This window comes from Natrix helvetica, assembly GCF_964273705.1.
Source record: "Natrix helvetica genome assembly, chromosome: 2".
In the NCBI taxonomy this organism is placed as follows: domain Eukaryota; kingdom Metazoa; phylum Chordata; class Lepidosauria; order Squamata; family Natricidae; genus Natrix; species Natrix helvetica.
Genome location: NC_138552.1, coordinates 32477528 through 32489945, shown reverse-complemented (window position 1 = coordinate 32489945; position 12418 = coordinate 32477528). Strand labels below are relative to the sequence as shown.

Below are 12418 nucleotides of genomic sequence, written 5' to 3'. Positions count from 1 at the left end.
ATAAAATGAAATGTCCTAAAAAGAGGATCTTTTGTTATGTGACTGGCCAGCATTCAGCATATATTGAGAATATGGAAATTTCTATTTTGGGAGTACATTCACTGCATATTCTCAAATTTTCAAGTGTCACCAGGTTTAAAATGTTTATGTACTTTATCCATTACCTCTCATGTTTCCTCAATATTTTTCTCTAAAATAAAATATCTAAAATATTTCAATTTCAATGTAGCATTGATTGATTTACTGACTGATCACATTACATCAAGTTGAAATCAGCTCCTAGCAATCACGTAAATCAGTGGTGGGATTAAAAAAAAATTACTACTGGTTCTGTGGGCGTGGTTTGGTGGGGGTGGCATGGCTTACTGGGCGTGGCAGGGGAAAGGTACTGTAAAATCTCCATTCCCTCCCCACTCCAGGGAAAGGTTAATGCAAAATCCCCATTTCCTTCCAATCAGCTGGGACTCGGGAGACACAGAATAGATAAAGATGATTGTGATCTGCTTACTTTATTTAGAAAGGCTCCTGCAGAAAATGAATAAAAGGATGAGTAACCTCTAGTGTGCTTTGTCTAATATTACAACCCTTTCCTATCTGCCAATTAAATTCTTTGTCAAACTTTGAAGAATACATTCCACTTTTCTGCACCTACTATACAGGTGTTTAACAGGATTCTTCTCTAATCTCTCAGGGTCAAAATCTCTTTTTCAAATGTGTTAATATGTAGGTGATCATTTTATGCTATAAATTTAGATTTGCAGTGAAATCAGAGTCCAGCACTGCTTTCTAAAGCTCAAAAGGAGTATTGAACTTAACCTGCCTTGGCATTCAGCCTGGTATCAAAGGAATTATTAAAAAAATGTGAGAACAAAAAATCTTTTTTTAATAACTGCTTTTATGAAAGTATAAGAACACAATGGCATAAATTCACTACTACAGATATTTTCACTGGTTAGCATATTCATGAAAAAAATCTTATCTTCTTGTGATGGAGATGTAGAAGTAACTCTGAAAATCAACTAACAGGCAAAATTGACTACACAATCTCTCTTCTTCCATCCCATCCACAAAGCAGGCACAAAAAAACTATGCATCCTGAAATAAAAAAAAATCAGCTAAAAATGGAGGAAAGAGACATTTATTACCCATTTACTATTTTAAAAATATTTTAAAAGAGGATGCATTGTGTGCCAAATTATGAGGAGTGCTAAAAGATAAAATATTATATGTTTGTATGGGAAAGATTATGCAATGTTTTAGAATTACCGTATTTTTCTGAGTATAAGACACACTGGAGTATAAGACGCACCAAGATTTTGAAGAGGCAATTTTTTTAAAAAAAATGTTTTTGCGCTCTGCAGACCTCCCAAAAATGGCCCATTTTTGTGAAAACGGGCCCGGTTTTTGTCCAAAAAAAGGGCACACATAGCCTTTAGGAGGCTTGTAGAGTGCTCCTGGGGGCTGGGGGGGGCAAAAACAAGCAAAAACGGCCCGGTTTTTGTCATAAAAAGGGCATGCATAGCCTTTAGGCGGTTCATATAGTGCTCCTGGGGGTTGGGGGGGGAAAACGGTCTGTTTTTCAATCATTTGCCCTCCCCAGCCCCCATGAGCACCCTGCAAGGCTCCTAAAGGCTATGCACGGCCATTTTGGTGAAGGGGCGGGATTTCAGGAGCCCAAAAATGCTGCATTCAGTGTATAAGACGCACCCAGATTTTCAGCCTCTTTTTTGAGGCAAAAAGGTGTGTCTTATACTCCAAAAAATATGGTACTTGAAATAAATCTTCACATCCAAAGTAAAAATGCTGTAAGAAATTTTAAAAATATAAATGATGTATGGATAATATAACTGGAAAAGTATTAAAATATTGATATTTGCTGGGTAACTTGTTTAACATTATCTGAAGAGTAAATTTCTGACTGATTACTGGAAAATTGCCAATATTATTTCCCTAAAAAGGAAAAAATAACTATAGACTAATTTACCAAACACAAGATAGTGTTTGTTAAAATTCTGACTGAAAGGATATAAAAGGTATAAAAGAGCAGTAACTGTGAAATACAATGCAATTTTATGCAGAGCAGGGAAAATCCGTACCAAATTTTTCTTCTTCTTCAAAAGGTCATATAAATGTGAAAAAGATCGTGTACTGTGTGTTTGTCGATTTAGATGAAAATTATGGAATATTTTGGTTAAGGTTGGAATATTGGCTGTTACTGAATATAGTAAGTATGGTATATGATGGAAATGAAGCATGTATGAGAACAAATAGAATGCATATGAAGGCTTGCAACTCTGAAAAAGAAAATAATATATGATTGGTTGTTTAATATACTGATGGATAAATGTCATCCTAGTGAAAATTCAGTGGTTGAAGAGGTAACTCTTGGTATGCTTTTGTATGCAGAGGATGTCATGTGGTTGGCCTCAAACCCAAAAGACATGCAAAGAATTTTATCCCAAATGAAAAGAATATCTGCAGTTCAGGTTTCATCTCTGGAGTTCTTGATGCTGGAAGTTGTTTGTTTGCTCGGAGACCATTAGCCAAGTAAGTAACATCATTAGAGCAAAAAAACAAGCAACCTCAGAGAGCACCAAAAACTCCACAGAGAATGTTGTGCATGTATGATGCAATGCAAAGTATGGTTTTGAAAACTGATGCATGAAAAACCAACACAATTATGCTCAACAGGTTAAAGTAACTCAGCACCTGGAAAATATACATAAGCAGCAAGAAATTGGAGAAAACAGATAGTGGCATGATCATCAAAGATAATTAAATACCTGGAAAAACTTTTAACATGTGAAAATACCAGCAGAAGAACAGTGGCCATCATGTGACCTATTGTGAGGAACAAGTGTTTGTCAAAAGAAAAAAAAAACATGGCTGCAATCCACTTTGTTATATGGAGATTAAGTGTGAGAAATAAAAGTAAATTAAATGTAGAGGGAATTGAATACTTTACTAAGATACAGTATATGCTAAAGCAAGAAGAGACTGGGTCAAGAATGAATGTGTACTGAACAAACATGTACTGAACAGAAAAGTAAGGAACCAGTATGAAAAAAAAAATGCATTGAGGTCATTTGCACTTTCAACGAGGATAAACCTGCAAAAATATATGAAAAAAGAGAAACGTGGAGAAGAAACTAACAAAGTTGTGGTTGGATGGAATTAATAATAACCTGAAGGATAGGTGAGAAGTGTGAAGAACAAACAAGGATGCATGAAATGTGAATGTATGAAAAATATAGTGACTAGGCTTGATATACACTACAGGTAGTCCTCGACTTACAACAGTTTATTCAGTGTTGAAAAAAGTGATTTATGACCATTTTCCACACTTATGGCCATTGTAGCATCCCCAGGGTCACATGATTTACATCAGGGGTAAAATGCTACCGGTTCAGACAAGTAATACAAAATGCTACCAATTCGTCCAAACAGGTAATAAAAAAAAATGCTACCGGTTCAGGCAAATTGGTAGTTCCGACAATCAGCTGTGTGAATCGCGCAGCACAGCTGATTGTCGCACAGCTGATCGTCAAAACTAGCGGTTCATCCAAACCAGTAACATTTTTTTACTACCGTTTCAGGCGAACCGTAGTTCGGACGATCAGCTATGTGACAATCAACTATGACACACGATTAATATTCTCTAGAAAGCAGGAAATCCTGCTTTCTAGTGAATATAAATCGTGCGGCACAGCTGTTCCCCCCCCCTCGTTTTTCTACTTACCTTTGCAGACTCAGAAAAGGCTTCTTAATCCTCCTTTTTCAGCACTATGTGATAGCTCCTGTGGTGCGCATGCACACGAAGCGTGCATTTGGCATGCATGCGCTCAAAGCACGCATGCACGTGAGAAGCGAACCAGTAGCAAAGCGAACCAGTAGCAGACTTCAGAACATTTCACCCCTGATTTACATTTGGATGCTTGACAACTGGTTCATATTTATGACCCTTGCAGTATCCTGGGATCAGAAGGTTTGCGACCTTCTGACAAGCAAAGTCAATGGGGAAAGCCAGATTCAATTAACAACCATGTTCTTAAATTAACAACTTCAGCTATTCACTTAACAAATGTGGTAAGATATGTCGAAAAATGGAGCAAAACTCACTTAACAAATTTCTCACTTAGCAACATAAATTCTGGGCTCAATTGTGGTCATAAGTTGAGGACTACCTGTACTTTTAGATTCATTTATATATTTTTTTCTAATGCCTTTAATTTGTTAATTTACTATTTGTTATACTTTTTGTGCACTCTACACAATGCTGCTTACCCTTAAAAAAACCAGTGTGTTTGATATGTATGTATGTATGTATGTATGTATGTATACATTCAAGCATATTTGCCTACACAAGCTTTTCTGATATTTCAGCTTGTTGCGTTCAAAGGCATTTTAAAATAAAAGCATTTGGTAAAGCATTATTCTGTTTATAGGAATAAGTATATAGAAATAGACATGGTTGACAGTAGAAAAATACTAGAGGACAACCAGTGAGGGCAACCGGTGAGTGTTAAGTTATCATACACAATGGAGTCAATCACAGAGGATTAATTTGTGTTTTGCTGTAACATTAGTTAGTAAGAACATGATAAGTCCAAAGGTACAGGTAGTCCACGACTTATAACAGTTTGTTTAGTGACTGTTCAAAGTTACAACGGCACTGAAAAAATGACTTACGACCATTTTTCACACTTACAACCTTAGCACTATCTCCGTGATCTTTGTGATCAAATTTCAAACACTTGGCAGTTGGTTTATATTTATCTCTGTTTTTGTGATCCCAAGGTCATGTAATCACCTTTTGTGACCTTCTGGCAATGGGGAAGCCTGATTCACTTAACAACTGAGGAAAGAAAGGTTGTAAAATGGGGCTCACTTAACAAATGTCTTACTTAGCAGCATAAATTTTGGGCTCAACTGTGTTGAGGCCTACCTGTACTCACCTGTTCCTGCAGTGGTCAAGCAAGTATTGGTAGAAATCCCTCAAACTGGATAAGTAATATTCTAAAGGAAATGTACATGAATATTTTTACAGTCATTTTTCTTACCAGTTAGAGCTCCTCCAAGACTTCCTCTTCTAAAAGGCCGTCCATCTTCACTGAGTTGCCTTTTAAATTTCAGCGATTTTCCAGGGCCGGAAGAAACTTCAGGATTACTGGATTTTCGAAATGGCATAGGTGGTGGAGACAATATACTATCAAGCTGGAAAAAAAAGAGAGAGAACGATTGAATATGGGTTATGGCTACTGTGAAGAGAGTTTGGAAGTTAGTCATTAGATATTATGTCTTAGATTCATGACTTATTTGCACAGAACAAAATCCATTAAATGTATGAACGCTTCTTTTTAAATAAAGATAAATATGAACAGTGAATAAAAATAGCAAAGGCAATTAAAATAGTTATGGGATGGAGTATCTTGCCTACAGCATCTAGAATTTGTTAGCTTGGAAAGAAGAGAGATAAGAGCATATATAGCAGAGGTACTGTATATAAAATGATTGGAATGTCATTGGTGAAACATTTCTCGGTCTCTCACAATAATGGAACCAACAGCAATTGATTGAAACTAGATGTAAAAAGATTTAGGACTGATGAAAGAAAACACATACCCAATAACTAAGATAATTATGGCATTTTCTGCCACCGTATATGGGTAATCCTCAACTTATGACCACAACTGAATCCAAAATTTATGTTGCTGACTGAGTTTGCTCCATTTCACGACTTTTCTTGCTACAGTTGTTAAGTGAATCATGGCAGTTGTTAAGTTAGTTATATGGTTGTTAAGTGAATCTGGCTTCTCCATTGACTTTACTTGCCAGAAGGTTGCAAAAGGGGATCACATGACTCAGGGACGCTGCAACCATCATAAATATGAACCAGTTGCCAATCATCTGAAGTTTGATCATGTGAGCATGGGGATACCGCAGCAGTTGTAAGTGTGAAAAACAGTCATAAGTCACTTTTTTAAGTGCCATTGTAACTTTGAACAGTCACTAAATGAACTGTTCTAAGTCGAGGGTGAACTGTACAATGATGTACTCCAACTTAATATATTTAAACAGCAGTTTGAATAAATAACAGAAGGGTCACACTACTAGTATGACTTTAATTTTATTCTTGGTGTTATGTTTTGGTTATGTTCTTTATTGTAAATCATTGAGAGATTTCAATAGCCAAGGAGCTTAAATTTAAGAAATAAAATAAATGATTTATGTTTTATGTATCTGCACGCCAAGCCTAAGTCTAAAGGTGACACAATAAATGGAAAGACTCCAATTCTATACATCTAATAGACAGAATCTTGCCAGAATAAAACCGTAAGTTTCTAACCTATAGAAATACCTGGGAAATTCTAGGGCAGTGATGGCGAACCTTTTTTGGCTCGCGTGCCACAAGTGGGGGGAGCGCAGGGGGGTCGAGTGCGGGCGTGCCACACCCATAATACAATGCGCTACCCCCCCAGTGCGCATGTGTGCACAACGCACGACACCCCCCCCCCATTTTTACATGCTTTTTTCGCCCTCCCCAGGCTCCAGGGGCTTTATAGAAGCTTGGGGAGGGCGAAAGGAGCCTCCCCCGACCCCCCGGAGGCCCTCCGGAGGCTTCAGGGACCGTCCGGAGGCTTCCCTGAAGCCTTCGGACCACTTAAAACCACCCTCCGAGCAAACCGGAAGTGACTTGTGGCACGCATGCCATAGGTTCGCCATCACTGTTCTAGGGCATGACAAGCCTTGATATCTTCCTCCTTTCCCCCATCCAGCTTGGGACTGTATAGTCTTTTAATTGAATTTCCCTCTGGAATCTACTATCTCCTCCCTGGGACTTGCCAAGATTCTCCCTCTAGTACTAAATGCAGAATAATATACAAAATATACTAAGTCAAATGTAAATACTGTAACCATCAACGCAGAGAAAAACAAATAGAAGCCCAGCAGAAAATATCAATGAACACCAATTCATCTGTATGTTGCAAAGAACTAGAAGACTATTTTTATCATTTACAGACAACTATGTTGTGAAGTTCAAATATTAGAACTGAAAGGAATACTTCATGAATTTCATCGTGGAATTTCTTGTCCAGTTTTCCATTTTAATAATACTGTTGGGAAAAAGTAGAATATCCACCAGGTGGCACTATACTATAATGAACAAAACAGCAACAATTTATTTACACCCATAGTATAACACGGCAACAAGAATTTACTAAGGAAGTTTATTGTATCTGCGAAGAATCTACTCTTTTGAGCATTCTACTTAGAAGTAAGATCTAATAAAAGGGAGGGGGGTTTCTAAATGTGACAAAAATCCACCTTCCTATTTCCATTCAGATTATTTTAAGAAATACACAGTGGTGCTTAAAATTTTGTGAACCCTTCCTATTTAATTTTCATTTTTTAAAATAGGGTTCTCTTTACCCAGTTTTAGGATTTTGAGAAAACAGATCCTATTTTAGATCCTATTTATGCAGAAATGTGATCTATTTTTTTTCCACAGAAAAGTCCTAAAACTAAATAAAGAGAACCCAAATTAAACTAGTGAGTTAAAAAAAAAACAACACCATACTTGTTCATTTATCATGGGAAATGATCCAAAGCTAAGTATGCAAATATGGGAGGTCCTGCCTTATTTAAAGAATTGGATTCTGGGTATTCACTATCAAAGCCTGATCTTTAGAAAATAGATATGTCGATGTGTTATGGCTTGAAGAAAGGAAATTTTGGAAAACCTCCAAAAAAACCAGTTGATTATGTCCCCAGGACATAATTCCATGTAACCTGCAAAATGTTACAAAATGATTTCCAACAAGTATGGATGCCACCAGTCCACTGTCAGGCAGATCAGGTACAAACAGAAACAATTCCACTCCATTATCCCTACTCAGGGATATGGTGGCTCAGTGGCTAAGACGCTGAGCTTGTCAATCAGAAAAGTCAGCAGTTCGGTGGTTCGAATCCCTAGCACCGCATAATGGGGTGAGCTCCCGTTACTTGTCCCATCTTCTGCCAACCTAGCAGTTCAAAAGCATGTAAAAAATGCAAGTAGAAAAATAGGGACCACCTTTGGTGGGAAGGTAACAGCATTCCATGCACCTTTGGCGTTTAGTCATGCTGGCCACATGACCACAGAGACATCTTCAGACAGCACTGGCTCTTCGGCTTTAAAACGGAGATGAGCACCACTCCCTAGAGTCGGGAATGATTAGCACATATGTGCGAGGGGAATCTTTACATTTATCTATCCCTACTCACGATCATTCATGCCCTACTCACTTCCCATCTTGACTATTGCAACATGCTCTACATGGGGCTGAAGAGCATCTGGAAGCTCCAGTTGGTGCAAAATGCAGCGGCCTGCATGGTTTTGTGCAGACCTCAGTGTGCACAGGTCTCACCTCTCCTGCAGGAGCTGCATTGGTTGCTGATTTGCTTCTGGGTGCAAATATTATTGTATGATTATTCTCTTTTATTGGTTTTATTGTTTTAGATATGAGGTTTTTGTATTTCTGTAAGCTGCCTTGAGTCACCACGTGCGAATAAGCGGCAATATAAATTTCCTAAAATAAATAAATAAATAATTACTCTCCACAGGAATGGTTGACTAACCAAGATCCCACCAAGAGCAAAGAACCCCAGAGTAAAGTCATAAGAGCTAGAAGCCTCTGTTAGAATGGTGAATGCCAGTTTCAGAGACAACTATGTGGAGAACACTGAACAATAGTATGCATGGCAAGATTGCAAGGAGAAAGCAACTTTCACCAAAAGAAGACTGCTGCCCATCTACATCTTGTAAAAGACCATGTGGATAAACCAGAAGAGCTATTTGGAAGAATGTTCTGTTGACAGATGAGACTAAAATAGAAGTTGTACTTGAACGAAATATGTTATGTTTGAAGAAAGGCAAACACTGCATTCCAGCATAAGACTCTTATCCCATCTGTGAAACACAGTCGTGACAATAACATGGCTTGTGCCTGACTTCTTGTCTCTGCACCAAGAAAGTTTGCCATCATGGGTGAAACTGTGAATCCTGAACACGATCAACAAATTCTACAGAAATATGTCAGGGAATCCATCTGTGAATCAAAACTCAAGGGAAAGTGGGTCAGAGCAAGACAACAAACCAAGACAAGTTGTACAACCAAATAATGGTTGAAGCAGAAGAAAGTTAATGTTTTGGGCTTGCCAAGTACAAGTCCTGACAGTTCATACAAGAAAGACCATCAAATTCTTATACTGAAGCTTTTCTGTAAGGAGAAATGGGCTAAATTTCTTCCAAGCCGATCTGTAGAACTGATCAACAGTAATCGGAAATATTTAGCTGCAGTTATAGCTGCCCAGGGGGACATTCCAAGATTAAAAACAAAAATTCACATGCTTTTTGCCACACACAAATATGTGGTTTTGGATCATTTTCTTCAATAAATGAATAAGCATAATGTCTTTGACTCATTGGTTAAATGTAGTTCTCTTTATCTACTTTTAGAAAGTGCGTGGAAAACACATATTTTTTAGGTTACATTTATGCAAAAGATATTGAAAAATCAAAAAGGTTCACAAACTTCTAAACACCACTATACAACCAAGATGCAATTACAGCAGCTCTCCTGTAGCTGTTTATGAAGCCATAAGTTCTATTCTAGCCCTCATAAGAGGACTTAGCAGAACGATTTTTCACGAAGCTGTTTTCTTTTTCTTTTCCAAAATGAAAATGCCAGTCAGTTACAATTTTTTTTGCATTGAAACAAATTGTGAAAGAGAATAGCTATTGTTTTGAATCTAACACTTATCCATTTCACTGTATAATCCCGAATTCCAGTTTTATGGAAGATGGTAAAGTCTCTAGTAATGAAACACCATCCAATTTTCTAATCTTACTCTTGCATGCTTGTACTTGTTTTATTCCTAAATAAACAAGGCCAAAATATTTTGCTCTTCCCTTAAATTCTATTCTCATTCTCTCTCTTCCTCCCTCCCTCTCTATATACACATACGTGTATGTATTCCTATGCATGCGAATACATGTTTGATAACTGAAATCCTAAACTATTCACAACAGAACAGCATGGATTTAACAAAACGTAGCTACTTTTCTAGAAGTTTCTGAAGACAACTCCACAGCAAGTTCCACCAAACATTTCCTTTCTGACCTACCAAAATAATTTAGCAGCAAAGGAGTTATTAAGCCTGTGAACTAAGCAATACCAAAAATGCAGTAAGACACGCATGACAGATTCAATTTCCCCCAAGAAGACATAATCAATCTTGCATTGGATCATGTCTCTTCAGGAGTGAATGCAAAAACCACTGGAGCACACTTGGGAAGCAGTATGGCAGAATTTTGATTGAGAGATGACAATTTGGGAAGTGGAATGCAGCTTTATGTCAAGCAGAAAATGTGTGCACCATGTGTGTCTGGGTGTTGTTGTTGTTGTTTTGTTTTGTTTTTGCTCTTCAATTGGATTGAGGAACATACATATGGGAAAAATTGGCTTTATTGCATGCTTGTTGAAGTTTATTGCCTGTTTGTTCATTTCCTTCACGATACACTTCATCTAAATCAACTTAAGTTATGATATATTTTCCAGAAACATGGAAGTGATGATTGGTTGCTGAAGGTGCTAAAAGCAGCATATGAAGGAAGATTTTTTTTTTAAATCACGGATATAACTTGAAAAGAGAGTTCCTTGAAAAGAGAAAGGTGAGAAAATTTGAAGGAAAACAAAACGTGAAGTAATGCATAAATATGACGGATGAAAAGATGTTTGGAAAGATAAGCAGGAATAGGGATTGGAACCTTTTCTCCATTGGATCTCCAGAGCACTGAAGATAAGTAGTTGCAGAGATTTCCCCAATATAATCTGTAGAAATTTTCGAACAGGGAAGGCTAACCTTTTTGTTGCTGCATGTCGAAAACACGTGTGCGACAGCATACACGCGTGGGCCCACACCCATAATGCAATGCCGCATGACACCCCCATGCACACCATCCCCCTGCACATGCGTGCAACACCCCCACACCCCCACAACCCCATCCCCTGCGTGCGCGCACACAACTCCCTCCCACAGCCCCTTTTGGAGCCTCCTGCTACCAAAAACAGAGCGCGGTGTGTGTGTGGTACACCACACACCCTGTGCTTCCCCGCCCCCATGCATGCGGGCACAACCCCCCTGCGCATGTATGTGCATCTCCTGCATGCACCATTCCCCCCCACGCATGCACGACAGAGACCCAAAAATCAGCTGGCAGGCGGAAGGCATGCACCCATATGCGGCAGACCTGAGCTGGGGCGATGGCTGGCATCCCCACAGGGAGGGCTCCGCGTGCCACAGGTTCGTCATCACGGTTTTAGAAGGAGCTCTACAAAGGCAAGTGAGCAATTGGTGACAGGACATGGGGAAAAGCATGTAGGACCCAGCAGGGTGAGTAGCAGACCCAAAGCTTGTGGGGACACCAAGGGACAGGAAGTGGAGCATGCGGTGCTTTGAGGCGAGGGGAAATTTCAGGATGCTTGGGGCAGGGCCTATGCCGAGACTCCCCTGGTCTCACCCAGGGCCCCTTCTCTGCTTAACAACTTCATCAGGAGGAGCAGAGGGGTTGTGAGAGAATCATGTGGTGATTCACTTAACAGCAGGGACGTGCGGTCAGGGAAGGCAGGGGAGGCAGAGCCTCACCTCTCTTCATGAAAGAATAGTATATAATATTATATACTATATATATATAATATTATAATATTATATACATCCGTCCGGCCGCGCCCGGGAGCTGTGGAGGGAGAAATGTTGTTGGCGCTGCCGGATAACGAAGGCACGAAAGCGACTGTCGCTTTCGTGCCTTCATCATCTGGCAGCGCCGACAACATTTCTGCCTCCGCCCTCCGCAGCTCCCAGGCGCGGCCGGACGGATGTAGCCACAGCGACGCCGAGGCGGTCCAGGCGGATGAAAGAGCCTCGGCGCCTGATCCTCGGTCCCTCGCCCGCCGGACTGCCTCGGCGCCATTCTAGCTACCTCCGTCTGGGCGCGCCCAGGAGCTGTGGAGGGCGGAGGCAGAAATGTTGTCGGCGCTGCCGGATGACAAAGGCACAAAAGCGACTGGGGAACGACGAGAACCTTCCTGCCTCTGCTGGATTTCGCACGCTCCTCGCGACTGCAATATGCAGCCTTCTAGGACTGCGGAGCGCGAGCCGGCGGAGCACACTCAGGAAGGCGGGGAATGGGATCACATGTGCTGGAGGCTGAGGCAGCCTGAGCCTCCAGCAAACCTGGTCCCATTCCCCGCCTTCCTGATGACGTCACCAGCCTCACCAGCCATAAACCTCACCGTACGTCACTGCTTAACAGCCACCACAATCTCCATGGTCAGTCAAAGACTATTTGTACTACAATAAAGACGTTGACCTTGCT

The 12418-nt window shown here is 40.0% G+C and overlaps 1 protein-coding gene across 4 annotated transcripts in view; it reads right to left on the bottom strand.

Moving 5' to 3' along the window:
• Nucleotides 1-12418, bottom strand: part of MAST4 (microtubule associated serine/threonine kinase family member 4) — a 221933-nt gene that overhangs the window by 188817 nt on the left and 20698 nt on the right. For all 4 annotated transcript variants that reach the window (XM_081945100.1, XM_081945101.1, XM_081945102.1 and 1 more), the window contains exon 2: nucleotides 5061-5214. In XM_081945100.1, the coding sequence (XP_081801226.1) occupies nucleotides 5061-5214 (154 nt within the window). The remainder of the gene's footprint in view (nucleotides 1-5060; nucleotides 5215-12418) is intronic.